The 20,159-nt window shown below is 48.8% G+C and overlaps 1 protein-coding gene across 1 annotated transcript; it reads left to right on the top strand.

Annotated features, from left to right (window-relative positions):
- The first annotated feature begins 476 nt into the window (after positions 1–476).
- Positions 477–19,773, top strand: LOC132578335 (obscurin-like). The gene is made up of 6 exons (XM_060248277.1): positions 477–531; positions 698–974; positions 7,467–7,690; positions 10,101–10,176; positions 17,128–17,277; positions 19,442–19,773. The coding sequence occupies exons 1-6, from the start codon at positions 477–479 to the stop codon at positions 19,614–19,616; spliced, it is 957 nt and encodes a 318-aa protein (XP_060104260.1). The 3' UTR covers positions 19,617–19,773.
- Positions 19,774–20,159: the final 386 nt, after the last annotated feature.

Raw genomic sequence — 20,159 nt, forward strand, 5'->3', positions numbered from 1 at the left:
GGCAGCGGCTGCTATCTGAGCCTCCATCTTTAAGGAAGGCTCCAATAGCACCCCCAAGCTCCTGACCCTGTCCGCCGCCGTGAGCGGCGCACCATCAAAAGCCGGCAGGGGATCCCCCTCCCCGGGCCGCGGCGGCCCAAGCAAAGGACCTCTGTCTTCGTAGGATTTAACTTCAGCCCACTCAGTCTGAGCCACTCAGCCACAGCCTGTGTGGAAAAAGCCCAGCAAGAACTCATCTGCATATTAGGCCGCACCCCCTGACATCGCCATTGTTCCACACAGGGTTTTTTTGTTTGGAAAAAGCCCAGCAGGAACTCATCTGCATATTAGGCCGCACCCCCCTGACATCGCCATTGTTTCACACAGGGTTTTTTTTGTTTGGAAAAAGCCCAGCAGGAACTCATCTGCATATTAGGCCACACACCCCGATGCCAAGCCAGCCGGACCCGTGCTCCTGCTCAAAAAAAAGCCCTGCAATGATTAATGTAATTGATTTAATAAGATTTGAGAAGCTAAGAAGAGTCAGCCCTGGTTAGTAGTGGGAAGGGAGCCCACCAAGGAAGCCCAGGGTTGCTACGCAGAGGCAGGCAACGGCCAACCACCTCTGCTTGTCTCTTGCCTTGAAAACCCCAGAGGGCTTGCCGTATCAGCTGTGACTTGATGGCAGTTAATGCTTAATTATTAGTTGTCGTGCCAGGATTCAGCTTTGTCTACGTCCGTGTTGTTTCGGTGCAGAGGACGCTTCAGCATCATCAAGCAGTGCAGAGAGAAACTCAGCGGGAACGCCCTGGCGGCCAAAATCATCCCTTACCAAGCAGAAGACAAGGAGGTCGTGCTCCAGGAGTACAGATCCTGAGGAAGCTTCACCACACCAACATCGGACAACTGCAGGGGGCTTATGTCAGCCCCCGCCACCTGGTGCTGATCCTGGAGCTGTGTGTGGGCCCTGAGCTGCTTCATGCCCTGGCTGGAAGGTAAACATGTTTGCATGAAGTTCGGCCAATTCTGTTAACAACCAGCTTGGAACATAGGCGCATAAGCGAAGCCATGTTGGTTCAGGCCAATGGTCCATCCAGTCCAACACTTTGTGTCACACAGTGGCCAAAAAAAACCCAGGTGCCATCAGGAGGTCCATCAGTGGCGCCAGGACACTAGAAGCCCTCCCACAGTTGCCCCCCTCAAGCACCAACAATACAGGGCATCACTGCCCTGGACATAAGAACGTAAGAGAAGCCATGTGGGATCAGGCCAATGGCCCATCCAGTCCAACATTCTGTGTCACACAGTGGCCAAAAAAACCCCAGGTACCATCAGGAGGTCCATCAGTGGGGCCAGGACACTAGAAGCCCTCCCATTGTTGCCCCCCCTCCCCCCAAGCATCAAGAATACAGAGCATCACTGCCCTGGACATAAGAACGTAAGAGAAGCCATGTTGGATCAGGCCAATGGCCCATCCAGTCCAACACTCTGTGTCACATAGCGGCCAAAAAAACCCCAGGTACCATCAGGAGGTCCATCAGTGGCGCCAGGACACTAGAAGCCCTCCCACAGTTGCCCCCCTCAAGCACCAACAATACAGGGCATCACTGCCCTGGACATAAGAACGTAAGAGAAGCCATGTGGGATCAGGCCAATGGCCCATCCAGTCCAACATTCTGTGTCACACAGTGGCCAAAAAAACCCCAGGTACCATCAGGAGGTCCATCAGTGGGGCCAGGACACTAGAAGCCCTCCCATTGTTGCCCCCCCTCCCCCCAAGCATCAAGGATACAGAGCATCACTGCCCTGGACATAAGAACGTAAGAGAAGCCATGTGAGATCAGGCCAGTGGTCCATCCAGTCCAACATTCTGTGTCACACAGTGACCAAAAAAACCCCAGGTGCCATCAGGAGTTCCATCAGTGGGGCCAGGATACTAGAAGCCCTCCCACTGTTTCCCCCCTCCCCCAAGCACGAACAATACAGAGCATTACTGCCCTGGACATAAGAACGTAAGAGAAGCCATGTTGGATCAGGCCAATGGCCCATCCAGTCCAACATGTCACATGCGTTCCCCTCCAAAGTTGTACAGGGAAGATATCATCGAATACCTCTATGAGAAAGTCTCTGTTCCTGTGGAGCTAATATTCAAACAAAGTTGCAAGGGAAGTTATATATTAATATATGGATGACTTCATCTTTATTAAATTTACATTTCAGGTGTCCTGAATAATTAATGAAAAGCTAATGATGCTTAGTCTAATATCAGTATTTAAACTGAAGATAAGAGATAGAATAAACACATTTATATAATACTAATAAAGAATAGAATAAACTCATTTATGTAAACAACCATATATTATAATGTGATAGATTTGGTAGAACATTGTTGGATTCTAGAAAACCAATAACTGGATCCCAATAGTATTGCAATATAGTTAGTTTTCAATAGTAAAGAGTCTCCTAAAAAGAATACATTTTGAGTAATTTGAGACATAATGGAAGTTTCACAAATTCTATCGTACCATGTTTCTATTGACAACCAGCTTGGAACATAAGGGAAGCCATGTTGGTTTAGGCCAATGGCTCATCCAGTTCAACACTCTATGTCACATAACATAAGAGAAGCCATGTTGGATCAGGCCAATGGCCCATTCATTCCAACACTCTGTGTTACATAAGAACATAAGAGAGGCCATGTTGGATCAGGCCAATGGCCCATCCTGTCCAACACTCTGTGTCACATAAGAACATAAGAGAAGCCATGTTGGATCAGGCCAATGGCCCATCCAGTTCAACACTCTGCGTCACATGCGTTCCCCTCCAAAGTTTTACAGGGGAGATATCATCGAATACCTCTGTTCCTGCAGAGCGAATATTCCCGACTCTATTTAGCATATATTGCTTGATTGTTCCATATATCATAATTTCTGTAAAGAACTATTTTGCAAGCTTCCTTTGTCCCCAGATTTGTCTACTCTGCCACCCTGTCTTTATAGACTGAATGATACTACGTGGGAGGTTCCTGAGGCTGTGGCAAAAATGTTGGCAGACATTCTTAAATTTAAATCTGACCACGCATTAATGCATATGTAATCTCTGTTTCTTTTTTTTATTTTATCTCCAACATTTAAACTTTTTATGTTCTGTGTATTCTCACTTGTGGTTGTTATGCCGTTAAAGGTTTGGTATTTGTGTCACACAGTGGCCAAAACCTGGTGCCCTCAGGAGGTCCACCAGCAGGGCCAGAACTCCAGAAGCTCTCCCACTGTCCCCCCCTCAGCAGCAAGAATACAAAGCATCACAGACCCAGACATAAGAACATAAGAGAAGCCATATTGGATCAGGCCAGTGACCCATCCGGTCCTACAATCTCACAGTGGCCAAAACCCAGGTGCTCCCAGGAGGTCCACCAGTGGGGCCAGAATTCCACAACCCCTCCCACTGTTGCATGCCAAGCACCAAGAATACAGAGCATCACTGCCACAGATATAAGAACATAAGCGAAGCCATGTTGGAGCAGGCCAGTGGCCCATCCAGTCCAACACTTTGTGTCACACAGTGGCCAAAACCCAGGGGCCATCAGGAGGTCTACCAGCAAGGCCAGAATTCCACAAGCCCTCCCACTGTTGCCCACCAAGCACCAAGAAGACAGAGCATCACTGCCACAGATATATGAACATAAGCGATGCCATGTTGGATCAAACCAATGGCCTGTCTAGTCCAGCCCTCTGTGTCACACAGTGGCCAAAACCCAGTGTCATCAAGAGGTCCACCAGTGGGGCCAAGAAACTCTCCAACTGTTGCCCCCCTAAGCACCCTGAAGACAGAGCATCACTGGCCCAAACACAGTGTTCCATCTGTACCTTGTGGCTAAGAGTCACTGAAGGACCTCTGCTCCATATGTTTATTTAATCCCCTCTTGAAGCTATCTGTGCTTGCAGCCTCCACCACTTCCTGTGGCATTGAAACCCATGTGTTCATTGCTTTTTGGGAACCTACCAGAAGGTAGGACCAGAATCAGTGGGTTGAAATTAAATCAAAAGAGCTTCTGGCTCAACATTAGGAAGAACTTTCTGACCTCAGTGGAACAGGCTTCCTCGGAAAGTGGTGGGCTTTCCTTCCTTGGAGGTTTTTAAACAGAGGCTAGATGGCCATCTGACAGCAATGAAGATCCTGTGAATTTAGGGGGAGGTGTTTGTGAGTTTCCTGCATTGTGCAGGGGGTTGGACTAGATGACCCTGGAGGTATCTTCCAAGATTCTATGATTCTATTCTATGATTCTATGAAAATTTGGGGGCCTCTTTTCCCCTCGCCAGAATATATTTTTCCCTGAAACTTCCATTTCTGTAGCAAGGTTCATACAAAGATACCGGGAAAGTTGGACCTAGTCAAAAGCCTGCAAAACATAGGAGGTTTGAACAGATCAGGAAAAAAATTGCGGACTGCAAGTCCTGTTGCGGCATCAGCACCATTTGGCAAGCAGCCCAAACTGGAAATTTCAGAAGCATTAAGCAACTCCTATTTTGGAGAAGTGCCTACCTGTGAATGCTGTGGGAAGAAGTGGTAATCTCAGTGGAAGGAATTTTCTCACACCTGTGGATGGAATTCCATCCTTTTCTTTTTAAATAAACAAAGTTCATTGAAAACAAATCAGCCAGTATCATAATGCCTCTGTATAAATCGATGGTGCGGTCTCATTTGGAATACTGTGTGCAATTCTGGTCACCGCACCTCAAAAAGGATATTATAGCATTGGAAAAAGTCCAGAAAAGGGCAACTGAAATGATTAAAGGTTTGGAACACTTTCCCTATGAAGAAAGGTTAAAACGCTTGGGGCTCTTTAGCTTGGAGAAACGTCGACTGCGGGGTGACATGATAGAGGTTTACAAGATTATGCATGGGATAGAGAAAGTAGAGAAAGAAGTCCTTTTCTGCCTTTCTCACAATACAAGAACTCGTGGGCATTCAATGAAATTGCTGAGCAGTCAGGTTAAAACGAATAAAAGGAAGTACTTCTTCACCCAAAGGGTGATTAACATGTGGAATTCACTGCCACAGGAGGTGGTGGCCGCTACAAGCATAGCCAGCTTTAAGAGGGGACTGGATAAAAATATGGAGCAGAGGTCCATCATTGGATATTAGCCAAATGTGTGTGTGTGTATATATATATATATATACATATAAATTTTTGGCCACTGTGTGATACAGAGTGTTGGACTGGATGGGCCATTGGCCTGATCCAACATGGCTTCTCTTATGTTCTTATGGAGGAGTGGGGAATCAAACCCGGTTCTCCCAGAGAAGAGTCCGCGCACTTAACCACTGCACCAAACTGGCTCTCAGAACCAAACTGGCTCTCAGAAAATGGGTGGAGCCAGGTGGGGCTGTTGCCCGCTGCGGCTTCTGATAGGCCAATGGAGATTTGGTTGGCTTTAAAATAATGTTGCTTCCACAGCAGCTACAACGGTCCTTGGTTTTACTCTCTCTCAGTCTTCTTTCTCAGTGTATTTTTAACGTCACTCCTTTTCTCCCCTCCGTGTGAACTTCCTCTGGGTTTTTTTTCTGATTCTTCCTTCCGCAGCCGCCATTTTGTGGATGGGCCCACCACCCTGTGTCAGAATCTTTTTTTTTTTTTTTGCAGAAAGTAATTCTTTATCCAGAATCCCAAAATTACAATGAATGTAACAATAAAAGTTAAATTCGTAATATTCACTTGAGATTCGTACTTACAATGCCATTAAAGTTTTAACAGATGAAAGGCTGGTGGAATGCCGTTAATGAGACGTACTCCTTTTGTGTCGCTGGGTGTTTTTACATTCAGTTTGATCCAGAGTTTTAGAGTCTTCAAATCCCCTGCCACCGTTCTGCTTTAATTATTTAAAGTTTGGTATAGTGGTTAAGTGTGCGGACTCTTATCTGGGAGAACCGGGTTTGATTCCCCACTCCTCCACTTGCACCTGCTAGCAAGGCCTTGGGTCAGCCATAGCTCTAATAGAAAGCCAGTTTGGTGTAGTGGTTAAGTGTGCAGACTCTTATCTGGGAGAACCGGGTTTGATTCCCCCCTCCTTCACTTACAGCTGCTGGAATGGCCTTGGGTCAGCCATAGTGGTTAAGTAAGTGGACTCTTATCTGGGAGAACTGGGTTTGATTCCCCCCTCCTCCACTTACAGCTGCTGGAATGGCCTTGGGTCAGCCATAGTGGTTAAGTAAGTGGACTCTTATCTGGGAGAACTGGGTTTGATTTCCCCCCTCCCCCACTCGCAGCTGCTGGAATGGCCTCGGGTCAGCCATAGTGGTTAAGTAAGTGGACTCTTATCTGGGAGAACTGGGTTTGATTCCCCCACTCCTCCACTTGCACCTGCTGGAATGGCCTCGGGTCAGCCATAGCTCTGGCAGAGGTTGTCCTTGAAAGGGCAGCTGCTGTGAGAGCCCTCTCAGCCCCACCCACCTCACAAGGTGACTGTAGCGGGGAGAGAAGATATAGGAGATTGTAAGCCGCTCTGAGTCTGATTCAGAGAGAAGGGCGGGGTATAAATCTGCAGTTCTACTTCTTCTTTTACATTGGTGGACAAAACTTGCTCTGCTCATTTTGTGTAGCCAAACTTCTATATTTCCTGCTGAAAGCGTTTCAATTTGGGGTGCGGGGGGGGGGGGTCTCTGATCAGAGGGCAGACGGAATACCAGTGCTTAGTTAAATGTATATGCTTGCTTGGGAATGGTGTCAACGCTGCAAAAACAAGACAAATTTAAATTACAAGATGAGGCAAGCAGTGATATGTAAAAATTTCAAGTGCTGTCAGTTCTCATGCAAATTACTGCATTTTGTGGTGGCTTTTGGAGGAGTCTTTTAAAATGCATGAAAACTTCTACAATACAAGTTTGAAACGCCTGTAGAGAAATGACCGGATCAAAACTAGTGTGGAGAAAAACGTTGCAACAGCAGTGCCAGAACTCATCTCTCCGAAACAAATGTAGATGCTTCAGGCAGCAACGATGCAAAACAGTTGTGAGAATGTTAGGTGATGTAAAAGGTGAGTTTCCAGTGCGGTGATAGAGTCACAAACGGACCGTGTAAAAACACCCACTGTCTTGAAACAAGATGCGTCCCATCGAAGGAAAGGTCCTCCCACTTTTGGCGTAGGTATGAATGAGCCAGATTATCTATCTTATTTTGTGTTCAGTAATTTTATCCAGTAGGAAATATTCCCACAAGTTTAGCGCTCACGTGTGAATTGAGAGTGGAGAGGAAGACCGCCACTGAATAGCGATGGTATATTTAGCTGCAGTAAACATTATGGAAATTAAATCTCGCCTGGGTTTAGAAACCGCAAATTCTTCCCCAAAATTTAGAAGTATTAGTGGAGAACGTGGAATTCGAAAGCTGTCCACAACTCAAAAAAGGTCTAGAATTCCCATGCTTTCCAGCTGATGCGTAACAGAATTGATGGAAATTTTTCAGTTGAGATGGTCTCTCTTTTCCATAGGTCCTCCTATTCAGAGGTGGAAGTCAGAGACTACCTGTGGCAGATACTTACTGCTGTTGAGTTCCTTCACGCTCAGAGCATCCTTCACATGGATCTGAGGTCTGAAAATATGATTATTACTGAACCGAACCTGCTTAAACTCCTGGACTTTGGCAATGCACAGTTCTACAATCCAGACAGAGTGATAACTCTGGAGGGGTGCACAGACTATGTGGAAACAATGGGTAAGTACAATTCACCATTGATTTGTAAGTGTGGCATCAGTAGGGATTGACTGGGGACCTGGAAGGTCATGTTCAGAAGTGAAGCAGGTAGGAACGGAAGATCCCTCAGACGAAATCAGATTATTGGTCCACCTAGCTCAGTGCAGTCTGTTCTGACGAGCAATGAATCTCTGAAGTCTCATAAGAACATAAGAGAAGCCATGTTGGATCAGGCCAACGGCCCATCCAGTCCAACACTCTGTGTCACATAAGAACATAAGAGAAGCCGTGTTTGGATCAGGCCAACAATGACCCATCCAGTCCAACACTCTGTGTCACAGAAGAACATAAGAGAAGCCATGTTGGATCAGCCAATGGCCCATCCAGTCCAACACTCTGTGTCACATAAGAGCATAAGAGAAGCCATGTTGGATCCGGCCAACGGCCCATCCAGTCCAACACTCTGCGTCACATAAGAACATAAGAGAAGCCATGTTTGGATCAAGCCAATGACCCATCCAGTCCAACACTCTATGTCACAGAAGAACATAAGAGAAGCCATGTTGGATCAGGCCAATGGCCCATCCAGTCCAACACTCTGTGTCACAGAAAAACATAAGAGAAGCCATGTTGGATCAGGCCAGTGGCCCATCCAGTCCAACACTCTGTGTCACAGAAGAACATAAGAGAAGCCATGTTGGATCAGGCCAATGGCCCATCCTGTCCAACATTGTTGTGTCACACAGTGGCCAAAAACCAGGTGTCATCAGGAGGTCCACCAGCAGGGTTAGAACTCCAGAAGCCCTCCCACTGTTGCTCCCCACCCCAGCACCAAGAATGCAGAGTATCACAGCCCCAGACATAAGAATGTCAGAGAAGCCCTGTTGGATCAGGCCAGTGGCCCATCCAGTCCGTGTCACATAATGGCCCAAACCCAGGAGCCACCAGGAGGTCCACCAGCAGGGCCAGAACTCCAGAAGGCCTCCCACTGTTGGCCCTCAAGCACCAAAAAGACAGAGCATCCCTGCCCCAAACAGATTGTTCCATCTATAATTTGTGGCTAAGAGCCACAGATGGACCTCTGCTCCAGATGTTTCTGTGATTGATGAGACAATCACAAGGCCTCTCACTGAAATGTTAATTCCTTGACAGGAACATATAGGAGAAGACATTCCTATAGATGTCCTGGTCCCAAACCATGTTGGGCGTTAAAGGACAAAACCAACCCCTTAATTGGACTCAGGAAGAGATGGGTGGCCAGTGTAAATGCTGCAACACCATTGGGGTGACATCTTCCTGGTGGTAGAAGAAGAAGAAGACTGCAGATTTATACCCCGCCCTTCTCTCTGAATCAGAGACTCAGAGCGGTTTACAATCTCCTTTATCTTCTCCCCCCACAACAGACACCCTGTGGAGTGGGTGGGGCTGAGAGGGCTCGCACAGCAGCTGCCCTTTCAAGGACAACCCCTGCGATAGCTATGGCTAACCCAAGGCCGTTCCAGCAGTTGCAAGGGGAGGAGTGGGGAATCAAACCCAGTTCTCCCAGATAAGAATCCGCACACTTAAACACTGCACCAAACTGGCTCTCTACACCAAGCTGGTAGCTTGCCCGGACCAGCCATCTGTCCACATCTTGGGGTGCCAACTGCTTTTGCAGGGCACTTCCCCACCCCCAACTGGCCCAAAGGCAATGTGGTAACGCCATCGTATCGCCAACATTGTGTGGCGACGCTCTCGGTTTTTTGTGTAAAACTCTACGGTAAAATGGACTAAAACCATAGAGTTTTGCCTCAAAACTAGAGTGTCACCCCCTGATGTCAGTAATGTGATGTCACTTCCGGGTGATGTCATTGTGGCAGAAGATCCCAGGCCTAGGCATTCCCTGCCAGCAGCCAGTTAGGGCCTGGCATCCTGATCAGAGAGAGGTTTTTTTCCGCCCTGATACCGGAGGCGTTTTTAATTGCGGATGCCGGTGACTGATTTAGAGATCTTCAGTTTCCAAAGCCTGGGTTCTTCTCCCACAGACCCTGCCCCAGGCGCAGATGTGTAGATTAGGCCAAACAGCCGCATACAAACCCAAGAAAGCACGCAGCTGTCTCAATAACACACCCTGCTCAATTATCCTTTCCCCATGGCAGCTCGTTAGCAGCGATGAAGTCAAAAACTAAAAGCAATTCAACTGGGTCAGCATTTCTGACTTGCCCTATTTTGACGTCTTCCTGCGTCCTCCTCCTTGAAGACCCCCTTTGCCTCCTTTCTGTCCCCCCCCCCATCTCTTTACCTTCACTGCCTCCAGAAGAGACTTTTCTGAGCTTTTTCGTTAAGTAAGTTTCCTCCCATAATTGGCCCTGAGCCTCCCCTTTACCTTTGAAAGCCCCACACCCGGGCATGTCCTGAAGAGAGATTTCCTAACACAAACGTCTCTTTACAGCTTCAGAGCTCCTGTCGGATAAAGGAGCAGTCCCGCAGACTGACATCTGGGCTGTCGGTGTAACGGCTTTCATCATGTAAGTCGTCTTTGCGTTTGGGTAGAGGCAAATGCGGTCGTTGGCTTTAAATCCACTGAAAATAACAAAAGGTGTTTTTTGGGGGGGGCTGTAATAGCGCTTTCTGATAGGCCCTATTGCAGACACAGCTAGTATGTTTCCCTAAGAGCCCCGTGGCGCAGAGTGGTAAAGCTGCAGTACTGCAGTCGGAGCCCTCTGCTCACGACCTGAGTTCGATCCCAGCGGAAGCTGGTTCAGGTAGACAGCTCAAGGTCGACTCAACCTTCCATCCTTCCGAGGTAGGGTTGCCAAGTCCAATTCAAGAAATATCTGGGGACTTTGTGGGTGGAGCCAGGAGACTTTGGGGGTGGAGCCAAGATCAAGGCTGTGACAAGCATCATTGAACTCCAAAGGGAGTTTTGGCCCTCACATTTAAAGGGACGGCACACCTTTTCAATTCCTTCCTTCCCAAGGAAATAATGAAGGATAGGGGCACCTTCTTTTGGGGCTCATAGAATCAGACCCCCTGGTCCAATCTTTTTGAAACTTGGGGGGTGTTTTGAGGAGAGGCACTGGATGCTATACTGAAATTTTGGTGCCTCTACCCAAAAGAACAGCCCCCTCAGAACCCCAGATACTCACGGATCAATTCTCCATGATTTTCTATGGGAATAAATCTCCCTAGGGAATTACAGAGTTCCCAGCAGACATTTCCCTCTCCTCCCCCCCCCCCCCCGCTTTCCGACAACCCTGAAGCGGGGGGAGGGCCTCCAAACCGGGGGATCCCCTGCCCCCACCTGGGAATTGGCAACCCTACTTCCATCCTTCCGAGGTCGGTCAAATGAGTCCCCAGCTTGCTGGGGGGGGGGAAGTGTAGATGAGTGGGGGAGGCAATGGGAAACCACCCCATAATAAAAAGTCTGCCGTGAAAACATCCTGACGTGACGTCACCCCATGGGTTGGTAACGGCTAGATGCCTGCACAGGGGACTGCTTTTACCTTTAGAAGTGCAAAGGTACGCTGAAATAAAATTTACTGATTTACTCATTAAAGGTGTCTTGTGACATCAATTTTGCATATGTGTGAAATAAGAGTCCATCCTATGCAAAGAAGTGTCCATCCTATGCTGGTAGACAGATATATGAGCCTCTGGAAATGCCGCATTACAAAATTAATTCAGGTGGGTCACCGGGTTGGTCTGAAGCAACGGAACAAAGTTGGAGTCCAGCGGCACCTTTAAGACTGACAAAGTTTTATTCCGGGTATATTCTGGGTTTTATTCTGAGAGCCAGTTTGGTGTAGTGGTTAAGTGCGCGGACTCTTATCTGGGAGAACTGGGTTTGATTCCCCACTCCTCCACTTGCAGCTGCTGGAGTGGCCTTGGGTCAGCCGTAGCTCTAATAGAGAGCCAGTTGGGTGTAGTGGATAAGTGCGCGGATGCTTATCTGGGAGAACCGAGTTTGATTCCCGACTCCTCCGCTTGCACCTGCTGGAATGGCCTTGGTTCAGCCATAGCTCTAATAGAGAGTCAGTTTGGTGTAGTGGTTAAGTGTGCGGACTCTTATCTGGGAGAACCGGGTTTGATTCCCCACTCCTCCACTCGCAGCTGCTGGAATGGCCTTGGGTCAGCCGTAGCTCTAATAGAGAGCCAGTTGGGTGTAGTGGATAAGTGCGCGGACGCTTATCTGGGAGAACCGAGTTTGATTCCTGACTCCTCCGCTTGCACCTGCTGGAATGGCCTTGGTTCAGCCATAGTTTTCATAGAAGCTGCCCTTGAAAGGGCAGCTGTTATGAAAGCACTCTCAGCCCCACCTACCTCACAGGGTGTTTGTTGTGTGTGTGGGGGGGGGGGAGGTAGAGGAGGTTGTGACTGCTTTGAGACTCTGAGATTCAGAGTGTAGGGCGGGATATAAATCCAAAATCTTCTTCTTAAAAATCTTCTAAGCTTTTGTGTATCTGAAGAAGTGTGCACAGAGACGGCCCTCGGGTGCACAGCAGCCCCAGGCAGACCCACTGCCTGCCACCCCCCACCCAACCGGCCTTCTCTGTGGTGCTGCTCCATGGTACTTCACCTCACCGACTGCATGGCAAAGTAGGGTGTGGAGGGCACCCAGGAAGGGAGGTGAAGGTGTGCAAGCCATCTAGCCAGCTGGCTCCATTCCACCTCCCTTCCAATTGGAAGGAAAGTGGAGCGAAGCCAAACGTTCTGCTGGTGTGCAGCTACTGCCTTTGCTCTGCCTCCCTTCCAATCAGAAGCCAGCGGCTGCGCAGGCCACGCAGTGGCTGGCTGGCTTCGCTTTGCCTCCCTTCCAATCCGAAAGTGCAACTGGGGGCATTTGCCTAGGGCAGGGGTAGGGAACAGCAGCTCTTCAGCTGTTTTTTGCCTACAACTCCTATCAGCCCCAGTCAGCTAGGCCAACGGCTGGGGCTGATGGGAGTTGTAGGCAAAAAAAACAGCTGGAGAGCCACTGTTCCCTACCCCTGGCTAGGGCACCCAATTCGGTGCCCCCCCCTGGCCCGGCGCCCTAGGCGAATGCCTGATTTGTCTAGCGGCAGGACCAGCCCTGAGTGTGCCTGCACACAAAAGCTTCTACCCGGAATTAAACTTTGGTGATCTTCACGGTGGCACTGAACTCAGACTTTGTCCTGTTACAAAATGAAACACACGGTCGGAGAGAGGGAGGGAGGGAAGGGGGGCACAAGGTAAACTGCAAACGGAGTCAACGAGGAGGGCGTTTTTGGCAGCAAAAACTTGGCAGGACAGCTGGAGGGAAGACATTCTCCCTTCTCTTGCACGATCGCGAAGGCTTATAGGAATACAACGGGACAATGGAAAAATTTCCAAAAGAAGATAGAACTATAATTTGGTACTTGCTTTCAGCTGCCAGGACACTATATGCGCAGTTATGGAAGTAAGAAAAAATACCAGAAAACTGGGATTGGATTGTACAAGTTATGACATGGCGTGAGATGGACAAATTAACAAGAACTTTAAGAGACTACGCTTTCGAAGATTTTAAAAGGGAGTGGGAAAAATTTAGAAGTTATGTAGAAGACGAGTGGAAAGTAAAAGGACTTTGGACAATTTTTGATAATGATTAAACTTTAGAAGAAAGAAGAATATTAATTTTAGTAATTAAGGGTACCTTTTAATGTTAGTGCTTTGAGTAAATAACACTGGCGGGGGTCAAGTAACGGGGGGAGGGGTGATTAGAAAGAAGCATATGGGATAGATGAAAAGAAGTTATTAACGGAAATTGTTACCATATGTTATCAATAAAATTGTTTAAACCAGGAGTACAAAGCGACTGCCCCTGCTGTGCTTGCAACGCTCAGCGGTTCTTCTTCCTGCCGAAAGAGTTGCAGCGATCCCCGATGAAGCAACGGCTTCACACTTGCTGTGCTTTTGGGGGCGGGGCAAACTGTAGGCAAAACTGAATCTCTAAAAAATGTCACATGTGTAGTGTATCGGCAGCCATACGCGTCCACACGCAGAGGCGACTGGGCGGTCCCAGGCGCCTCCAGCGTGGGGCGCGGAGTCCCCCGCCAATCACCAGCTGTGGCGGGAAGTTTAACAGGTCAGGATTGGCCTGACCTGTCCAGTAGGCAGTACCGGGGATTGTACATAAGCGGGACCCGGCCCGCGTGTTCCCTCTCTTGCAACGTGCTCCTAATAAAGAATGTTGCCCTACTCGCGTCTCCCTATCGAGTACGTTACAACATGACCTCTTTCTCCCTGGCGGGAACTCAAAAGCACCTTCTATCGTTCTCTCTGCCGCCATTTTCTCCTCACAACAACCCGGTGGCGAAGGTCTGCTTAGAGTGCATCGCACTGAGACTTTCCATGACAAACCAGGGATTCAAGTATTAGAGAAATCTGACAGGTTGCTAAAAGGTTCTCGAATTACTCGTTGCCTGTCATGGAGATAACCCGGTCCAGGTTGTTCCAATGCCTTCATTTTGGCCACAGCGACTCCAGGAGGATTGGCTGCATCAGGGGGGGGGGGTGTGGCTTAACATGCAAATGAGTCCCTGCTACACAAAAAGCATGACACCCAGGGCCTTTCTTTGTAGCAGGAACTCATTTGCATAGTAAGCCACACACCCCTGATGCAGTCAATCCTCCTGGAGCTTGGAAGGCTCTTAATGCAGGGCCTACTGTAAGCTCCAGGAGGATTGGCTACATCAGGGGTGTATGGAACTCCTGTGGAACTCAGCGGGAAATCCTTTGCATATTAGGCCACACCCACCTGATGTAGCCAATCCTCCAAGAGCTTATGGGGCTCTTCTCACAGGGCCTACTGTAAGCTCCAGGAGCATTGGCTACATCAGGGGTGTATGGAACTCCTGTGGAACTCAGCGGGAAATCCTTTGCATATTAGGCCACACCTCCCTGATGCAGCCAATCCTCCAAGAGCTGACAGGGCTCTTCATACAGGGCCTACTGTAAGCTCCAGGAGGATCGGCTACATCAGGGGTGTATGGAACTCCTGTGGAACTCAGCGGGAAATCCTTTGCATATTAGGCCACGCCTCCATGATGCAGCCAATCCACCAAGTGTTTACAGGGCTCTTAGTACAGGGCCTACTGTAAGCTTCAGGAGGATTGGCTGCATCAGGGGTGTGTGGCCTAAAATTCAAAGGAGGTCCTGCTAGAATTCCTTACAGGGCTCTTAGTACAGGGCCTGCTGTAAGCTCCAGGAGGATTGGCTGCATCAGGGGTGTGTGGCCTAATATGCAAAGGAGGTCCTGCTAGAATTCCTTACAGGGCTCTTAGTACAGGGCCTACTGTAAGCTCCAGGAGGAGTGGCTACATCAGGGGTGTGTGGCCTAATATGCAAAGGAGGTCCTGCTAGAATTCCTTACAGGGCTCTTAGTACAGGGCCTACTGTAAGCTCCAGGAGGACTGGCTACATCAGGGGTGTGTGGCCTAATATGCAAAGGAGGTCCTGCTAGAATTCCTTACAGGGCTCTTCGTACAGGGCCTACTGTAAGCTCCAGGAGGATTGGCTACATCGGGGGTGTGGCCTAATACGCAAAGGAATTCTCGCTGCAAAAAAAAGCCCTGCATTAAGACGAACAAATTTGATTGGAGCGCAGAATCACAGGTCTCTTCGTTGGATGCATCTGACAAAGAGAGCTGTGTTTCTTGCCAGCTTACGCTCCAATAAAATGTGTTGTCTTAAAGCTGGGTTCCGTGGGGGCCAGAGGCACCTCGTTGGGGGGCTCTGTTGTATATGCATGGCAGCAGCAAGTAAAATGATTTGCTATGATAGTTGATTTGGGTCAGGGTCATATGGGGGTGGGGGATAGATGGAATCTCTGCCTGGGCACCTACAGGAGCTCTTGTTAGTCCTGCTCAAACACCCCAAAACAAGAGGAACTATTTCATGGCCAGCATACCTACGGGACCGGCTCTCCCTGTATGAGCCCCGTAGGTCTTTACGATCAACAAGCCAACAATTTTTGGTGATACCCGGCCCCAGAGACGTCCATCTGTCCTTGACAACGACCAGGGCCTTTTCAGCCTTGGCCCCTGCCTGGTGGAATGAGCTCCCCCTGGAGATCCAGGCCCTGCGGGATCTGCTTCAATTCTGCGGGGCCTGTAAATCAGAGCTCTTTCTCCAGGCTTTCAGCTGGGGCAGCGGGCGTCTCTTGTTACCGGCCTCCCCCCCTTCGTTCCATCCCAGTGCTATAGGACGAATGGACGTATACGCTTAACACTCAGGCAGACAAGAATAAGGTACAGGATTGGTCAGCGTTTTATGAACGGTCATGCAAACGTCAATGAATAGAGCGTAAGGAATGTTTAAGAAGAGCGGTAGTAGGTTAAAAAGGTTAAGAATGGAGGGCGAATGAGCATAAAAATGGGGGGGGGAATAAGAGAGAGCGATACAACGTTTCATATAATTAGATCTTGTAAAGAGTAACTGCACACCTCATCTTTGTTTGTTTGTTTTTGTTTGTTATATATGTTTAAGTGTGGTGTGCGATTTTTATGTTATATGGAAATTTGAATAAAATATTGAAAACGGGGGGCGGGCAGGGGAGACCGGGCCATGTCTGTGAGGCAGAACCTGCCATTTTAGTATCTATTGTTCTCTGTAATTTTAGATGTTATATATTTTAAATTGTATGTGTGTGTTTTTGTTTTTTTTTACTGTTGACTGTTTTCACGACGTAACCCGCCCTGAGCCTGTTCTTTGGGAAGGGCGAGCTAAAAATCGATCCATCAAAGGAAAAGGAAAAGTCCCCTGTGCAAGCACCAGTCGTTTCCGACTCTGGGGTGACGCTGCTTTCACGTTTTCACGGCAGACTTTTTACGGGGTGGTTTGTCATTGCCTTCCCCGGTCATTACACTTTACCCCCGGCAAGCTGGGGACTCATTTGACCGACCTCGGAAGGATGGAAGGCTGAGTCAACCTGGAGCCGGCTACCTGAAAACCCAGCTTCCGCCGGGGATCGAACTCAGGTCATGAGCAGAGCTTAGGACTGCAGGACTGCAGCTTTAACACTCTACAGAGAGCGATGATCCAGATTAAAGGGGAGGGGGAAAGAGAGGGAGAGGCAAAAGAACAAATGAGATTGCAGTTAAAAATTGTAATATTCCTATAGATCTCTATAAAAGGTCAAGGTAGTCCCCTGTGCAAGCGCCAGACGTTTCCGACCCTGGGGTGACGTTGCTTTCACAGCGTTTTCACGGCAGACTTTTTATGGGGTGGTTTGCCATTGCCTTCCCCAGTCATCTACACTTCCCCCCCAGCAAGCTGGGGACTCATTTGACCGACTTCAGAAGGATGGAGGGCTGAGTCAACCTCAAGCCAGCTACCTGAAAACCCAGCTTCCACCAGGGATCGATCTCAGGTCGTGAGCAGAGCTTAGGACTGCAGTACTGCAGCTTTAACACTCTGCACCACGGGGCTCTTTTGAATCAAACAAAAAAAATAAATAAATCCTCCCTCTTTGCTCTCAGGCTGAGTGCTGAATACCCCATCAGTTCTGAGGCAGCCTGTGACTTCGGGAGGCTGGTGAAGCGAGAGAAGATCAAGCTGAACAGATGCTATGCAGGCCTCTCCGGAGGAGCTGTCTCCTTCCTCCAAAGCACTCTTTCCTCAAATCCATGGTAAGAAGCTGTTTTTCCGCTTCAAAGGAAGCCTTTTAGAGAAGGCTAAAGTTTTTGGCTCTTTAAAAAAAAAAACTTTCCTCCTAAACAGGGCTTTTTTTTTTTTAGCAGGAACACACAGGAACGCAGTTCCAGCTGGCTTGGTGCCAGGGGTGTGTGGCCTAATATGCAAATGAGTTCCTTCTGGGCTTTTTCTGCACCCCCGTGTGAAACAATGGTCATGTCGGGAGGTGTGACCTAATATGCAAATGAGTTCCTGCTGGGCTTTTTCTACAAAAAACCCGTGTAGAGCAATGGTCATGTCAGGAGGTGTGGCCTAATATGCAAATGAGTTCCTTCTTCACTTTTTCTACAAAAAAACCCTGCACAAAACAATGGTGGCGTCATGGGTGTGGCCTAATATGCAAATGAGTTCCTGCTGGGCTTTTTCTACAAACCCCCCCCTATGTGAAACAATGGTTATGCCAGGAGGTGTGGCCTAATATGCAAATGAGTTTTTTCTATTTAAAAAGCCCTGCTCCTAAACAAGGAAGGGTGTTTATATTAATTAGTCTCCTTCCTGAACAAGAACATTAGTCATTTTGTCAAGGGGGTTGCCTGAAGGAGGCCCCAGGTACAAGAGAAAAAAGGGGTAAGTAGCAAACGCACTGGGGAGAAGGGAGTGACAGAAAAGAAAGAAGAAGAGGAAGAAGCTGGATTTATACCCTGCCCTTCACTCAGCATCTCAGAGCAGTTTACAATCCCCTTCCCTTCCTCTCCCCACAACTGACAACCCTGTGAGGCAGGTGGGGCTGAGAGAGCTTTGATGGAAGCTGCTCTTGAGAGAATTGTGACTGGCGCAAGTCCCCCAGCTGGCTGCATGCGAAGGAGTGGGGAAATCAAACTCGGTTTCTCCCAGATGAGAGTCTGCGCCCTTAAACCACTGCGCCAACCAAACACTGTGGGGGCAGCTGCCCCTGAAACAATTAGATTTTCAGAGGCCAATAGGAAGCTCACCTGGTCACGCCCACTTTTCTCAATGAACACTTGGTCAGCTCCAAGAAAGTTGTTGGTGGGCACCATAGAGCCCACAGGCACAACGATAGGGACCCCTGTTCTAAGATTAAACTGTAGCTGCATCCACCCACCCCATCCTCCCAAATGTGGTGGAATATTTCCTTAATAGTAATCCACAATGAATTCACTTCTTCAGAGAGTGATGTACACTGGAGAGCCAGTTTGGTGTAGTGGTTAAGTGTGCGGACTCTTATCTGAGAGAACCGGGTTTGATTCCTCACTCCTCCACTTGCACCTGCTAGCATGGACTTGGGTCAACCATAGCTCTGGCAGAGGTTGTCCTTGAAAGGGCAGCTGCTATGAGAGCCCTCTCCAGCCCCACCCACCTCACAGGGTGTCTGTTGTGGGGGAGGAAGGTAAAGGAGACTGTGAACCGCTCTGAGACTCTTCGGAGTGGAGGGCAGGATATAAATCCAATATCTTCATCTACCTCACAGGGTGTCTGTTGTGAGGGAGGAAGGGAAAGGAGATTGTGAGCCACTCTGAGACTCTTCGGAGTGGAGGGTGGGATATAAATCCAATATCTTCATCTACCTCACCGGGTGTCTGTTGTGGGGGAGGAAGGTAAAGGAGATTGTGAGCCGCTCTGAGACTCTTCGGAGTGGAGGGCGGGATATAAATCCAATATCTTCATCTACCTCACCGGGTGTCTGTTGTGGGGGGAGGAAGGTAAAGGAGATTGTGAGCTCCTCTGAGACTCTTCGGAGTGGAGGGCGGGATATAAATCCAATATCTTCATCTACCTCACCGGGTGTCTGTTGTGGGGGGAGGAAGGTAAAGGAGATTGTGAGCTCCTCTGAGACTCTTCGGAGTGGAGGGTGGGATATTAATCCAATATCTTCATCTACCTCACAGGGTGTCTGTTGTGGGGGAGGAAGGGAAAGGCGATTGTGAGCCACTCTGAGACTCTTCGGAGTGGAGGGCGGGATATAAATCCAATATCTTCTTCTACAGTATGTATTTTTACGCATTACAAAATACCCAGATTAGTTCCAATTGGTTGTCTTCACTCTCCAGGATTGTGAGAAGTGACATTCTAACATTCCCCTTGCCCCCGTTTCTGTTTGCTCTTGCCTGAATTCTTATTTGCCCCCCCCCCCTTGTCTAGGAGGAGACTCACAGCCTCTGAATGCCTTCAGTCTCCGTGGCTGCAGGAGACGGGCTTGGATGAGAGGCAGCAAGCGACGGTCACTTTCTCCACCACCAAGCTGAGGAATTTCGTGGCAGAGCGGGAAAGGAAGAGGGCCTTGCTGTGTTCAAAGTACGGCTTGATGACTGTATGATGAAGCGATTCCGGGCGTGATCACCGCGATGCTGCCTTCCCCCTCCACGTCCCTGAGAACACCTACGCAGGATGCTTTGTACTTAGATTATGACGATTTCTGTTTTCTGGACTGAAAAGTAACAGGTGCCGTCTGCAGACCGAACGGCACAGATGAAACACACGAGCGAAGCCTCCTTCGACTGAGTCAGACCCTTGGTCTATCCAAAGTCGGTATTGTCTACTCAGACTGGCAGCCGCGCTCCACGGTCTCAGGGTGAGGACTTTCACATCACCTCCTGCCTGGTCCTTTGAACTGGAGATGTCGGGAATCGAGCCGGGAACCTGCTGTATACCAAGTAGTTGCTCTGTCTTTGAGCCACAGCCCCTCTCCACCTGTGGCTAATTTGCATATCTTTGGTAACATTTGTTGTTCCCAAACAACAAGCTTCAGCTTCAGCATCTGACCTTCCAGGGAACAGTCTGGGTTGATCTCCCTTAGGACTGACTGGTTTGATCTTCTTGCAGTCCAAAGGACTCTCAAGACTCTTCTCCAGCACCCCAT

This window comes from Heteronotia binoei, chromosome 10 (assembly GCF_032191835.1).
Source record: "Heteronotia binoei isolate CCM8104 ecotype False Entrance Well chromosome 10, APGP_CSIRO_Hbin_v1, whole genome shotgun sequence".
NCBI lineage: Eukaryota > Metazoa > Chordata > Lepidosauria > Squamata > Gekkonidae > Heteronotia > Heteronotia binoei.